The sequence below is a fragment of the Chroicocephalus ridibundus genome, chromosome 3 (assembly GCF_963924245.1).
Source record: "Chroicocephalus ridibundus chromosome 3, bChrRid1.1, whole genome shotgun sequence".
NCBI lineage: Eukaryota > Metazoa > Chordata > Aves > Charadriiformes > Laridae > Chroicocephalus > Chroicocephalus ridibundus.
In genome coordinates, this window is record NC_086286.1 from 93,987,640 (window position 1) to 94,003,923 (window position 16,284).

Below are 16,284 nucleotides of genomic sequence, written 5' to 3' on the forward strand. Positions count from 1 at the left end.
ACCTGTCCTATTTGTTTCTCATGTTTTTCAGTTTTTCACCCCTTTTTCTTGACAGAGCATAACCTCATATCTAGAATTGGTTAGACCTAGACCATGTGTTCAAGAGAAACAAGAATGTGTTCCTACAAATACCAGTTCTAAAAAAAAAAAAAAAAAAAAAAAAGGGTGTATGTTCAACTACATGGAGAGTTCCACAAACTATCAAATTACATCAGCTAAATTACAAAAATACCCTTTGGGGAAATCAGGTTCTTTGACCATCATTAAACATCATTTTATGACCATCATAAAACAGAAATTAAAATGAAATTACCTGCCTTACTTCTAAATAAATCTCTAAATCTTTTGCAAATTAGTCATCAATGATAACCAGTGAACTGAGGGAAGTAAGAATGACAAAAAAGGAGACTACAGCCCAGACAGATTTCATATTGTTTACTCAAAATGTGTAATTTTAATTCTAGAACTTTTTTTTTTAAAGGTAGTGTGTTTTTTTTTAAAGTAACTCAATAATCATCACCTGCATAGCAAGAGGTTTCAAAAGTGCCATATAATTAAAGCAATTATTTATCGCTTTTATTGTAAGCCATATTGTTAAGATAATCAATTACGACTTATGTCAGAAAATTATGAACCTGCATCTGTACATATACTTACAGTACTGTGAAGCTTCTCCAGAAGCAAATTTAACTGAGTCTGTAAAAGAAAACAGATATTTCAAGGGTCTTACCATGACAACTACAGAAATATACACACAGAATAGTGGTACAGCATTACTGCATGCATGTTCATTGTTAGTACATCAAACAAAATTGATAAATCAAACATTCACAAGTTTTAACAGACAAATCATGCAAGTGTGCATGAATGGTCCTGAGGAAACTGCTTGAGTTTAATTGTGCAACAATACTGAATGGACTAGTTACTTACCACAATATAGTTATCGAAAAAAAGTGCAAGCCCATTTTGGAAAATAAAGGAAGTAATGGCTATGCAATAGAATTATAAAGAAAATGAGACTGATCAGCAATAATTTTAAAAAATTACACTGAAAATCTCTGAAAGCCCAAATTTAATCTATAACAAATATATATTTGTATGTTAAATAGTTAACACAGAAAATACATATGCTCAGGGTTTTCTTGTTTGGTTTTTTTTTTTTTTAAGCTAAGTCAACATTTTGGTCAATGAACTTGCATAATCTATTTCTAATTCCAAACTTGCAATTTTTTAATTCTCTGTTAATGACAGACTATAATTTTAAAATCACATTTACTGAGGCTGGATTTAAACATACTCTGATGAGAAAAGATCACAGTTCTATGATTATTTGGGGGCAAGTATATAAGATCACCAGAGACTTAAGGCTGTCAGGGAAAATGAGTTACAGTTGCTACTGAATGTAATTGGTAGGGACTTAAAATAATCCAGAACCACATCAGGGAAACAAACTTTACAGATGTGTCTGTTTTACCACATATATTACTACTGTGACAGCCTTTCTAGTTCACTAGTAAGCATTTACTAGTAAGCATTAAGTACATAGACTGAGGTAAGACAAAATTCTGTATGTCCTAACATACTCTTCATTTTCTGTACTTGAACCAAAATTGAAACGATCTGACTTTTGACTATTTTTTTTAACCAGATCTTTCTTTTTATTTTAACCTTGAATCCACCAAACCGAATTTGTATGGGCAATATGCATCACCTAGCTGCCAGTCATTCTTCCAGTGGATAAAATTGGTTTCAGTTTTTTTAACTTACCATGCATACCGTTAGAAAGAAAGAAAGGAGTGTCACAAGAGGCATGACAAACACTAATAACCTCCTGCTCAGTTCTCACTTACACACACTCTCTATATCTACTTGAATACAATCTCTATGCTTTCTTAAATTAGAAATGCTTAATTTTGGAGGAGACAGCCTAATTTCCATCAACAAAACACGTTTCGGTTAAAGGAAAAATACCCCTTCCTTATGCTCTGTGATTTGACAAGAAATAAGCCAGAGCCATTCTCAGGTAAATTTCACTAACGAAACGATCATATGAATAAAACATTGCTAAAACTACTGCTCTTTGAATTATGACAATTTAATCCATCATTACCGTATTAAGGTAAAATTATCCCAAAGATTCCTGAATAGATCTGATGAACTAATTAATCATTATTTCCTCAACTAGTTTATGTGAATTAATTTTAATTACTTATAAGGAAGGGATGTGTGAAGGATTTCATACAGAGAAGTCCCCGCAACATCATCTAATAATTGATGTAATTAGAAGAATTTGAGACAGACTTACATACTGATACACTAAGAATTCTTATTCTTAGAGAGATGAAATTTCTACTAAGATAATAGAACTGATTTTGATGTCAACTGAAGTGAAATTTTCAAGGCTATTAGTGTTCATCAGCAGCACATGTTGTGTCTGGGAAGGTAACACTAAATGAATTACTGGAAGTAACACATACATTCAAAATGCCATGAAACTTGAAAACATCGAAAGAATTAGATTGATGGGCCAGATCCAAAGAGGACTTTAGTCATGTTCTAGGTGCAGAGATGAACACCGAAGTCCAAACAGCAACCCAAAAAGTTCCCTACTCAATTGCTGCTTAACTTAAAAAATGCCACCCTTTTTACTTCAGCCTTCCTTGGACAATGTCCACATCTATTGGATGTGGGGTGCTAAATCCAAGAGGAATTCAGAACTCAGATGGAAATGTAAATTATCTCAAAGACCCCACAGTTGGTTTTATTTTGAAAATGCAGTTATAAAAAAAAAAAAACAATGGATCCTAGCTTCACCTACAACAAACTCATGGTTGCAGGGCTTGCTTAGGAGATGGCTTATCTGTATGTAATTCCATTTTTCAGTCTGCTTCTGATCATGTATTTTATATTAAACCAATTGCACAGTTTAATTCTACAACCCTATATAAATAAGGAGGAGGAGGAGGAAATAATCGTCAGAGCAAAACTCAAGAAAGCAGGCTACCCAAATCCCAGTAAAATACCAAAGCCACTACCTCACAAGTCAGGCTCTGTCTCCTACTCTTCCCGGCCTCATCAAAATTTAATTGTTGGCTACATAACAACCTATCTCCAGAAGGGTATAAGGAGAAACCCCTATGTCAACCTGACCAATAACTGGGTGCTACAGGAAATATCGCAGACTTAAAACACTGAATACAGTATAGACCTGAAGCATAATACTGTTGCTATACATAAAGCAAGTGCTGCTACCATATCCATCCTCTTCTTCATTTTTAGAGAACAGTTCTAAATACTAACCACAAGACACAATTATGCAAGAAGAAATTTATCTTGCAGTCCCAATTCAGCACTTAGCCTTGACATGGGGCAGAAATGCAGAAACGCTCCTCTGCTATTGGCAGTGCCCCACTCTACAAGAAGGTTTTTGGGTTGTCTAAGATACCTGCTTTCCCCAGGGACTGCATAAGGAGTCTAGCTAGGAACGTGATGGGGGTTTTTAGGTGCCCTAGGTAAGGTAGGTAAAGGAGCACACCAAAAACGTTGTGGCACTTGACTTGAAGGCATACAAATCCTTCATTGGATCTGGCCCAGTTGTCTTGAGAAGAGCTCTTGCTGAAATTGCAGCAGCTCTACCAACAGTAAATCCATGAGTTTGAAAAATTTACCTGCAGCCCAGGGTTGTGCCTGCTTTTCATCTCTTAATTCCCCTATAGTTCTCTTTCTAGCCATCCTGCGCTGGAATAGACCAGCTAAAATAAAACTGCTGAATGAGAAAAGGATGCAGAAAACATTTGGAGAAGACAAGGTTTGAAGGTCAGCTTTACAACAAGCAGAAGAAAGGAGAAAATGAGGAGAAGCATCAGATTCAGGTATTGAGAAAGGAAACATTCACCACAATGAACATCTTTCTGTGAAAGCCATGACAATATTTTAGAAGAGGAAAAACAGTGGTTAGGTTAGGTATTGAATTTTGAGAACGGCAAACTGTAGCCAATTGAGACATCGTGTAGAATGCACAATTAAGACAGGATAGAAGAACACCTTTTGTCACCTTTAGAACCCCTTAAAGTCCCCAGAGTCCAAATTTAGATCTCAAGATTTTAAACCTTTTGAATAAAGACTTCCATGTGGCTTTGCAAAATTCTAACTTAAAAATTACTGTATAAACTGTGTGAGGACTATTATGAAACATCTTTTTGACAGAAACACATAGCACATAGCTTGAATATACTGGTTTCTTATAATTCAATAGAAAAAAGGTCTATTTAACAAAATAGTCTTTGTATGAATCTCAAGTTACCACTACTTCTCCCAACCTTAGGTTCTACTTATTTCAGGTAACTTAAAAGTGGCATATCTTACAAGAAGATAAGATTCTTTGCTGTATTATGTTACCTTGAATTTGTTTCCCACACTGATGAAACTAAGTTTCCCAGCTTTTTGTTTGGGGTCCTTGTTGTTGTTAGTGTTAGATTCAAACAGCTGTCGAACAAACTTGTCCTTGGATTCACATATAAGAGATTCAAGGGACATGTGCAAAGCATCATTGTTTTTTTCCACGAATTGCATCTGAAAAGAAAATCCAAAGAAATAGCAGCACATTTGTTTCACTGCGCTAGGTATTTAAGTCTTAAAGAAATTTAAAAAAACCAACGCTATATACTTAATTCAAAACCCAGCAAGAATATGTGGGGTAAATATTCAGGTATTTCATATTCTTACATGAATGATTCTACTGCTAGTAGAAATGGAAAACAAAGTATAAAACGTGATTTTTAATATAACAGAACAGTGACTGCATATAACGATAAGAACGCTTCCAAAAAGTTACTCTTAATTCTAACAATACTTATATATCATATATTATACTCCTCTCCCCAAGATGCAAATGTCTCTTGATGTAAGATTTGCAGTACATCATGAATCAATATAATTAATATTGACACTGTTACCTATAGATTTATAACAAACTCTTACACTACTCTACTGTGATATACGCACAATATTAGTTTCAAAGCTATGAAATATCAGCTTTTGAATTTCTGTTCTGATGAAAGGAAGTTTTGTTATTTAACCTATGAAAGACATAAAACGCAAAGTGTAAAAAAAAAAAATAGTTTTGCATAAGTAAAATTACCGTCTCATAGCATACTGCTCCTGCAAAATGTCGGATAATAAAGCCTTCATCATCTCTGATATTTCTGTGGACAGCCAATTTAGACTTTCTAGGAATCTGGAATTAAAAAGTTGAATTACAAAGAATTACACTGGAGAGCAAGGAGAAGTTTATTCTTAAAACATCACCACGATTCTGCCAGGAGCACGAAGTGTTAAAAATAACATTTCCTGCAGTACAATTGTGATGACCACTGCCATTCCCTTTACAACCAAGATATTCCAAAAATCTATTTTTATTCTTATTCACGCCCCTAGACACTTCATATTCAAAATAAAAGTCACGAGGAGTGCTAACACGAGCTAGTTGATTTTCTTTTTGCCTTTAATCAACGATTGCTATACCATTCACTGCACAGCTGATTAATAGCCTTGTCATATGAATAGGATTAAACAGAAGCTTAAAATATGTTTTTAGATGCTATATTTTAAAAGGCAACTACCTAGTTGATCGTACACATACAAAAAAAATGTTTCCTTGCACAGCAATCCAGTGAAGCAAGATTAAGTGGAAACTTAGATGGATGACAATTTTATTTGGCTCCCTTTGTTTGCATTCTTTCATCAGGGATCTAACTTTTTTGGTTGGCTTTTTGGTTTGTTTTTTTTTGCATTTCAACAGAAGTCACGTACATAAATTGTAATAATTTGCATTAATCTTCCACAGGGTGTTGTATGTGAAAGAATTAACAACAATATAAAGGTGTTCCTTGTGTGTTCCCTATTTTCATCTCTGAAGTACTATCCAGACACTCCATGTGAGTCAGATATTCTCCAAAGCAAGTAATTTTTCAAAGGAACAACAAAATATTTCATCTGATACTAAATAATCTAAATTAATATGTGTTTTTATTTCCTTTTCATGCATTACATGGTAACAAACTTCAAATGTAAGTGAAGAATATGGCTTTAGTTTCAGCAGGATATTAGAACTGCTAGAAGACTTAAGCCTCCAGTGAACTTTTCAAAAAACCCAATAACCAAACTTGTCCTTAACAAAAGGATACGGATTGTGCAGACTGGTGTGGTATGAGATTTCTTAGGAAAGGTTTTCATTAAATTGAAGTGTTTCTATCAACCGTTCCAAGAACTGTTTTATTAAAACAAGACAGCAAAAATAAACCTACAGAGAGTCTGAAATGGTCCTTGTGTTTTTGGTGCACAACTGAAGTAAAATGCTGGTCACTTGGTTGGGGAAGACGATTTTCTTCATCCAAAATATCCAGTACACCTATTAACTTTGCTTCAATCAAATCTATTAATAGAAAAAAATAAGTTTACAAAAATTTAATATATAACCTTATATCAGAGCTGAACGTTACAAGTTTAAAATGCTACTGATCTGATTCTGAATAACAGTATCTGGGCAAAGCTGTTAAAACAAAATGCAAAAAATTGCAAATTAACTCTGCTTATCTGAATTGTTGATTTAATTGATATCCTACACATACCAAATTCTAATTCTAACACAAAGAACATGAGGGTAAAAAAGATCAGGCATGGACTGTTTGATTTTTACTCTGGGCCTCAAGTTGAATTTAGTCATCTAATTCCCAAAAGGTGCCTAAATGTTTCTGTGGTACAACCAAAAGTCTCTATGGGATAATTGCTTATATTGTTGGGGAGGGGGGGGTTTAAAGCTTTTCATCCATGTTTCACCACATGTCAAAACTAAAAGCATGCAAAGGTACATATGTCCATTCACAACAGGATCCAGGAAGAAAAATGAAATTGTTTTAAGAAGGCAGATCAGACTTGAGCATACAGCAGTGGTGCCACAACTTTTTACAAGCATATTGCCTTGCCCTCTCACATACACAAAAGCCTTTGAAAGCTAACACAGAAATTCATCCTCATGAAACTATTAGACACAAGAATTTTGCAGCTTTTAAAACTTTCTTGTATTATCTACAAAACTGTTCTTCTAAGAGAAATTTTTACTACGTACTTTTTTTCTGTGGAAAGGAAGAAATTACTAATGCTTGTACTGCAGCAATGCCTGTGAACTCTTACAACAGATTGTAAACAGTATGAGGCTATATACAAAGCACAAAGACAACCCCAATCTAAAGAATTTATGCTTATAAATTCTGAATACGCTAATTCAGCTACAGAGATGACTACCATTCCATCAAAACATTCTAACATACTAATGACTGTCTCTAAGTTTCTTCCATAGTGTTAAAAAATCATCCATGTCAACATAATAGCCCTCTCTTTTGTGACAGTTAATATTTCTACATGTTCACTGCAGTCACTGGCCTAGTCTAGCACCTTAAATAAAATGTTATTTTGACAGAAACTAACATTATTTTTCTCACCCACTTCAAAAGGCAGTAGAAAATCCTTTTTTCCTGACTATGCAAGAACAGAAAATAGGCATACATGCCATGGCTTAACTAAGCTATAATTTTTATTAACTTATCTAAGAATGAAGAAATGTGTCAAATCTGTGGTGGGGTGTAATATGTTGGTTGAAATAGGAAAAGGGGTCATCACTGAGGGATTGCTACTTGTATTCTTAGGTAAGCTGCCCAAAACTTTTCTATGGGAGGAAAAGGCAACAACTTGGCAACAGTCTCCACAACCTGACCCATTTTCTCACTAAGTCAGAGAGAGACCTTTTCTTCCAATAGGCACCAGGGAATCCCGTTTGATCCTGAGATATGTTTCAAAAAACACATGCATCGGGGAGGAAGCGACCCTTTTTAAAGAAACATGACAGTCTCTAAACTATAACAACTGGGAACAGGCTCAGGCTCATATACACATTACTAAACACATTATTAAAAATGTCACCTATTTCCTGTTGCTATGCTTTTGTTCCCTCCTCCAAATACCTTCCTGTTGCTTTTTCACAAGAGGACTAAGAGGTTTGCTTGACAGGAGTTGCCTTTAGTTAAATCAGAGTTAGTGACTGTACAGTCCTATCTGACAAAGTGAAGACCTCTTCAGCAGAGGTACAGAAACTCAGAAGAACCAAACATATTACAACATATGTTGAATTCTGTCACTCTGAATCCTCTGCTCAACCAGGACTGACTAGTTGCCATAAGCAAATTACTGTAAGTGCTAAAGCAAGATGAACTTTTGTTCATTAAAGCCTCTGGTGTATCAGTCAGTGGAAGCCTAAAAGCAGCAGTAACATTTACAGCCTGTTGCCTATAGTTCATTTTGTTTATTTGCTCATTGGCTCAAAAAAGGTGGGGAGAATAGGATGGGATTTTTTTTTTTTTTTTTTTAATTCATGGAATATTTTTCTCCAGACACCCTCACACCCTTCTTCGCTTTATTTACCCTATTTAGGTGTTTGAATTAGTTTCCTAGCAAAAATTTCTTTTCCAAGTCCCAGTTGTAGTTACTACACACTACAGGACAACATGGCTCTATTACCAACCAGAACCGGAATGTTATACAAAGCTGGAAGAATTCACAAGGTTGCAACAGTTGTTAAAAACATAAAATTACTAGGGCTATGTGGATTTTGCCTCTTCTGCTTGAAGCTTTTTTTCTCCATGACACTAACGAATGGCTTGCCGTTTCAAGAAGTACATACCTATACAGTCCTGATTATCTACATAGCGCACTTCATTAACCCCCAGGCCTTCTTTTTGGTAAAGTTCTTGCTCCTTTAAAAAAAAAAAAAAACCAAAAAAAAAACAACAGTAATTGAAAAGAGAAACCACCACTCACCGTATTATTTTTTTTACCCACCAAAACCAGTTTTTTAAATAAATATGAAGACATTTTTAAACACAGCATGAATCAACACGTATTTTAGAATTTCCTTCCACAGCTTAATATATTCCAACTTCACCTCCTTAATGATAGGCCCATGCAATTAGATATGCCCGTTAGGTATGAGATAGTGTTCAGTATCTGGATGCCTCATTTTAATGAATGGTGAAAAAGAAGAAGAAAAAAGATTGTTGGTTTTCAAAAAGCCATATTCTTTTATAGCACAACCAGATATCACACAGTAGGAAAACAATTTGTCAACTCACTTTATTTTAAACTAAGCATAATGTGCAATATTACGGAAAGCAGCGCTTAAGTATCTCTTTACTAAAAAAATGAATCCTCAAATATAACTTTAAATATAACATACCTCTTTCAGAATCCTTTCATTAAAAAACTGCTGCAGTTTTTCATTACAGTAATTAATACAGAATTGTTCAAAACTGTTGTGTTCAAAGTATTCTGAAAAACAGAAGTTAAACTTCTATGAAAAACCAGTGCTCCAAGAATTTATATTACATAGTAAGAAAATATCACAGAATCACAGAAGAAAGAAAAAGCTTCACAGTGCTAATATTTAAAGATGTGTTCAGATCCATATCTGCTTCTTTCAGTAAAATAAAAGCTCTTAAAATTTTTCAAGTTGCACATAAGACAGATACAAAAACACTGCGGTAGATCATATTTCTAAGACAAATAACAGACAATTACATCTGGCAGCAAACCAAAGCAAGATGCTACCATACAGTGAAACTGTACCAATACATTCTCATGCAATCATGTCACAACAGGCTGGCACAGGACATCATAGCTCTAGAGACCTGAAAACCAAAGGTTTCCTTTTTTACTGTTCTCAGACCACCTTAGCAGGGCTAGAGCACACCAGAAAACATGCCCTATTCTGAACCTCAGTGAGTCAAACAGGACAAAAGCTTTACAGGAATCATCAACACCCATGACTTCCGGGGAGCAAGCAGGAGCCTGAAGTCCAACTCTAACAGAACTATCCATCCTCTAGGAAACAGTATCTTAATTCAGACACTTCGTTTGGCTGTCTATCAGTATGCAGTGATGCTCTCAGGACTGAATGGGAAAACAGCAGGCACATGCAATATCTTTCCTAGTTTTACTGGGTGGACACAGTAAGATTCCATTCCAAATTTTTAGTTCTTCAAAATCTGTGTCTGTGGAGACATTGCAGGAATCTGAAACCATTCCAAAGATGCCTAGTTTCACACTAAGGCTTGTTAGTGTTACTAGGTCATCAGGAGAAGCTCTAGACCTCTACATTCTTGTATCTCAGGAAAACAAGGCTTTATCTGCTCTCTTGATATCTTCTTAAACCCTCGTAATCCACTCCAGCCACCACCAACAAAAAGAAAACCCTCCCACACTTCATTACAGAATTTATCACTGAATCTTTGGTGACAGCAACAGACAACCAGAAAATTAATTATTTTTTGAAGTATACTTACCAAAACCAGCAATATCTAGAACACCAATGAAAAAAGAAGAAGTCTCAAATGGGAAACACTGGTTTACCCTGTTCACTACATGGTCAAACAGATGACTATACACTGTTTTAGCCAAGGCATCACGAGCATTGTTTGCTTGTTCCACTTTCAAAGGTACCCTAAAAAACAAAATACGGATATTATTTTTCAGAATTCCTTGCTCTGAAATACTGAGATTAGATCCTAAACTTAAAAAGAGCCTTTCCAATTATTGTAAATGAGGACAAAAAAACCTGAGCTCTAGGCCCAGGTAGGAAACAATCTTGCCAAGTCAGACTAACTATCCTACATGTAAAAAGAAAGAATAATGTTTCACTATCCTCAGTAGAAGTGGGATGTAGATGTTTTCATACATGTTTTTTTAGATAATTAGAAACTATATTGATAATTGGCAGAGAAAGATATTTAAAATATATACATTCCCACCTACAAAAAAAATTTTAACTACTTATTTATGAGCTGCCAAATTACAATAAAACTCATAGTTCAGTTTAGTTGTGTCATCTTTGTCCTTATGCTTTCATAACGACTGTAACTACAATTACAAGGCTGCACGTTAATCAGTAAAAAAAATTTAAAAAAAATAGATAAGGGAGTTCATGGAGAAAGTTAGTTGCAATCCCAAAATAAGGATTCTTTTTAAACCCTGTAAGAAGGGGCCTTTGAAGAGATTAGAATTGATTTATTACAAGTTTATATCCCAGTTTAGCAGTTTAAAAAAAAAAAAGACAAAAAACCCACACCAATGACAAACATCCCCCCCAAGGCACAACTTCAAAGCCTATGAAATGCATGACAAAACTGTGGAGTATCAGGCAAGTATAACTACATATTTAGCTATACATACAATAACACATGTCTAGCTATTTCTTAAAGTCAGTATGAAAGTAACATGCTTAGAATGCACATATTTCAAAGCACCTTCAACCACCACATTTCCTGGATAAATACATTCTACGATACCTTTTTTTTTTTTTTAATAGGTTTCAGATTAGCGGGTAAGAGTAGCAAAACTAAAAAACAGTTACACTGTACACAGCTGAGGAAGCACCTGTGGAAGTCTCCAGAATAAGACAATTCATACAAGGACAAAGCCTTAAGGAAGTGTTTAAGAAACAATGTGAAAGTAGCAGTAAAAATGAACTTTCAGCTTTTTGGTATGATTGCAAATTAAACTTAGATCCTAATCACACTTCCAAAGAATTCAAAAGCAAAACCCCACTAATCTGAACAGAATCAGACCAGAACAGAATCAGACTGTCAAAGATAAAAACTCTCCAAAGGATTTTCACTTGTCAATAAAAAAGTAAATACAAAGGGAAAAAAATTCAATTGAAATACTGATAGCCCCTTGACCAGATAGTATCAAAATTTCATACACAGAAAGATGGCCTACAATTTAGATCAACTATGGGTACACAAAGGCTTTGCACAACACTGTATTCTGACATACAGATATATCCAATCTTAAAGTAAATCAAAGAAAGAGATTTTTAGGGAGAGAGCCTTTGCTAACCAAACTGATAAAATTTGCAGGGAGGAACAGGAAGAAACAATGTCAAGATTTTTATCACACCAATCCTCTTTGTCATGAAGAATACAGGATGATGGCTGTGTGCCAAAAGCTCTTATGGTTTTTCTAAATATCTCAATCAGCTGGCTTAATAAAACAAACCACTTCTCCCCTTATAACACCCTGTATTACTTCTCTCCATATACCTTGCCTCTCATATCCTGGGACCACCAGAGCTACAATAACAGCTAGTAATAATCAAAGGATTGACTGTCCAGCTAAGGTGGTGGATAACCAGTTATGGAACTTCTTCAATACCCAGCAAACCAACATTTAAAAAATACCTCTTATCTGAACTGTTTAAGTAAGCCCTAAGTACAAGGTTCAAGATGTCACTACTGCAGAACTGCCCTGTTGCCCCCTCCACGTAGTTTCCTGTACACGGGAGTACAAAAAACTGACAGGTCAGAAAAGGAAAACTTAATGCTACACAGCTTACCCATACTGCATCATTTCCTTCATTTCCCAGGATTCACAAGCACTACACTAACTCAAATTTATTATTTCTGTATTTTTTCAAGGATGGTACTTCTGATGCAGAAACATGAGACTCAAGGAGATCACTTTCTACTGTGACTGGTAAGTCAGGGAACCAGAGATTCCGTTCACTAAGGACACCTGCAGCTACATTACCTTAGAGAGTAATTAGCTTTAACACACAATCTTGTCTTCCACTAAGTATCTCCTGACTTATCTTAAGGTAACGAGTACTGACAGAAATCTTCTCTTATAAATAGAAGGAAGGTACCTTTACATTCCATTCTGATACGTTTAAGAGATCAGAATACTAATTCCCACATGTCAGCTGCAGGCCTATTACATAATACAATACACTAAAATCATTTATGTTTTCAATTTATTTTTTAAACAACATGGCAAAAAGCCATACTTCTAGAGCATGTATTTATTAAAACGGCCCCGTTCTTCAAAAATAACAAATCCTACCATTATTAAGTAGAATTCCAGAGACTATTTCCAGAGAAATTCCAATTTCTAAGCTACTTTAAATTTCACAGTATGCAACAGAAACCCATGGAAAGAAAATATAACCCTGCAATGCATTTTCCACAGCTGAAAATACAGAACCACAAAATAATGCTGAAATTGCACTAAGACAGTAGAGATACAGAAGAGCCCTATTACAGAACTGACATTCAGAATGAGTAACTTCCTTCTCATTAATTTGCTTTCCCTCAGCTCCTCCTTTCCTCTGGTTTGCACACTGACAAAGGAATCTCTTTCCTCCTCCTGTTTCTTGTCTGAACAGGAGAAGACATATTTCAGCTACCTGTAAGGAACAGGGAAGAAACTTTTCCAATTTCTAAGCTATTTGGTAAGGCTGCAACAAAAAACCTTGCTTGGTCTTCATTCTAATTTCTTCAGCAAGGTTTCCAGTGATCCTCAGAGTCTGAGGTCTAGAGGAAAGCACTCCTATGGGCTGTTTATCCTGTGGACAATTCCAAGCAGTCCCCAAACATTTTCCAAAACAAATAAACTGCAATTAAAATATATATAGTTTGCCCATAGTTGACAACAATTAAGGGAGAGAGAGCAGGTGAAGCGATACCCAGCAGCTACTCTCATCCAACACAGTTACTGCTTCACCCTACCTAGTGAAAAGTAAAGAATATAAGCAGCACATCTGTAATTTGAGAAAAGCTGGAATTCCAAAACCTGTAGAAAAATATTTTTTTAAAAAAACCCACAATGTTTTTCCAACAGAGGCTTCAGTACTACCACCCAAAAAAATGCATTTTGGTAAAAAACACACTCTGAAAGAAGCTGGATGACCTGGAACAATTAAGTTAAATTTTTCACACTGTAAAATAATTTACTTTGTGATGATGGAGTCCTCTTTGAAAGTCTTCTTGGAAAGGGAGAAACTGAGTAATAGAGTAGTGCAATGCATTTGCAGTGCATCTACAGTACTGGATTTTGAATACTAACTCCCTGTAAACACACTTTACATGGATAGCAAAAACATCAGCCGACAAGGTGATCATTATGCTATTTTGGGGAGACTAAAAAGGACAGATAAACGTAGTGCAGCTGTCAAGTCTCCCTGGCAGTCCACTGCACATTAGTATTTAATAAAATTCAGAGATAGCATTTAGCATCACCCTCCTACTGTTCCTTGTTGGCTCCATTGTGCCCAGCAGAACAAAGCCTTTGTTATACTCTGAGCACAGTGATTTCAGCTGAGCTATTTATTCACTGTGACCTATTAGGACTCACATGATCTACTCGCACACAAAAGGTCCCTAAGAAATAGAGAGAGAAATGAGTAGCTCTTTGGGTTGCTGGAACAAAATAAAACAATGTACTTGTCAAAACTCTAATATTGATAGCAATCAAATAGTTTCTAAACTACGCTACCATAGAAAAACCTGCTGGCTATTTAATAAATACCTAAAACAGTCCAATCCACTTTCCTTGTACATGCAGTAAGCCGCACCAGAAGATATTAGTGTATTTATTAGCCTATGTTTGCTTTTAGCTGCACAAGTTTAGAAAAGGCTAACAAAAGAGGCTTAATGCATTAATCCTTTGAGATGGTGAAAGGAGTCCTCTAAATTCATTTTTGCCATCCACAAAATAAAACACTGGGGAAAAAATAAGATCCGCTGGCACAAAAACATAGCTCCTTGTGTTTGCAGACTTTTGAAACAACGCCCTGGGCTTATCAGGATAAATATGCTGAACAGAAAACCTTTACAGTCTTAATCCAAAGTGAATTTGAAGCTGTAACAAAAATTGTATTTGTTCTTAAGAAACCTTCCTTGGCAGGGTCACTCGAGATGTGATGAAAGGGAAGCAGTATATTTTGATGCACCTTTGCTTTAGTGCTTGATACGTCTCACCAAACATTCTCAAAAGGAAACTATACAGACACGCTTTATCTATATGTTATGTGTACAACAGCCAAAACTAAGCTGTTCTCAGAGGCAGAATCAATAGTTCACTAAGAGCATTTTCCAGTGGGATGCCACCTGAACCTGACATGGATGCCATTGATTCAAACCCCTTCTGCTTCTAGTTAACACTTTCACTAAATAGGAATGAGGAAACTAAGAGCTTTTTCAAAAAACAATCTGGTAACACTGAACTAAGAAAGCAGAAAATCTTGGTAACAAGATCAGCATACAAAACTATTTTCACAAATTGAAGATACGATCTAAAAAGCCACAAGACAGATTTCGGTAAAGGGAAGTCTCTGATGATATACTTAGTGAGAATTCAAAAATTCACAGGCAAGATGGAGAATAACCAGGTAAGCAGTGAGTCAAGAGAGAAAGATCAGCAGTTGTAGTGGATCACAAGCTGAATTAAGTCAAAAATGTTACTAACTTTCAAAAACCTGCAATTCTCATACCACCATGTGACATGAGTACCATCTGTATTGTATAATATATAAATTTCTACTCTAATGTTATCTGTAATACTGATAAAGGTTCTCCTGGATGAAAGTATCAAAGTCTTGCTGTCAATTTAGACATAGTCTGGAAGAGAGCAAATAGTAAAACTTGGAAAATATTGGCCACTGGAGGCCCTTTGTCCTGCAAGACTCATGTCTTGTTATATGTAAAGATTGTTATAAAGAGAAAAATTATTTTTCACTTTCCATATCAGCTGATAAGGCAGCAAGATGAGAGTGACTAAGAATCCTCAATTTCTATGAACTCTGGGGGGGAGGAGGAATTTATAACCACTTTCCAGAAATGTACTATTGAAAATATTGTGAAGAGATCTAGATCTTGAGCTTTTAACTGAAGACAGAACAACCCCTCCCCAATCATTACTTACCATTTGTCACTGCATTATAACTTTTTCCCTGGTAGTCACTATGGAGTTCTAACTCTTGAACATCCCTTCTTTCAAAGTACAGAAATAAGCAGACCACCAAGATGCCTACTTGTTTGCTCTATCTAGAAATATCCCTCAAAGATCAGCTATTCGGTAATAATGTATTACTGGGACAAGAGTCCATACCCATGCTAAACTTAAGACTCCTGAATATGAGTTAAGAATATGAATTAATTCAGAAGAGCTTCTGTGTTCCCCTAAAAAAACGTGATGTTCAAACAGCACAGGTTGTCACTGATGGTTTAGTATGCTCAAATTTTGTCCAGGAAGATCAGGTTCACCCTGAAGATCAGGAAGTGGGAATACCGAACAGTATTGAACAGATTTCCACCTCCGCCGTTCTCTTTTAATTTATCATTATTGGTTAGAATTAGGTAGAGCTGAAGATTACTTTTCTTGCACAGAATGAGCTCTTGA

General features: G+C 35.5%; 1 protein-coding gene across 4 annotated transcripts in view; it reads right to left on the bottom strand.

Annotated features, from left to right (window-relative positions):
- Positions 1-16,284, bottom strand: part of MYO6 (myosin VI) — a 116,004-nt gene that overhangs the window by 30,605 nt on the left and 69,115 nt on the right. For all 4 annotated transcript variants that reach the window (XM_063330142.1, XM_063330141.1, XM_063330140.1 and 1 more), the window contains exons 13-19: positions 10,392-10,549; positions 9,287-9,378; positions 8,735-8,807; positions 6,306-6,433; positions 5,141-5,236; positions 4,399-4,572; positions 658-696 (exon numbers count right to left, since the gene is read on the bottom strand). In XM_063330142.1, the coding sequence (XP_063186212.1) occupies positions 658-696; positions 4,399-4,572; positions 5,141-5,236; positions 6,306-6,433; positions 8,735-8,807; positions 9,287-9,378; positions 10,392-10,549 (760 nt within the window). The remainder of the gene's footprint in view (positions 1-657; positions 697-4,398; positions 4,573-5,140; positions 5,237-6,305; positions 6,434-8,734; positions 8,808-9,286; positions 9,379-10,391; positions 10,550-16,284) is intronic.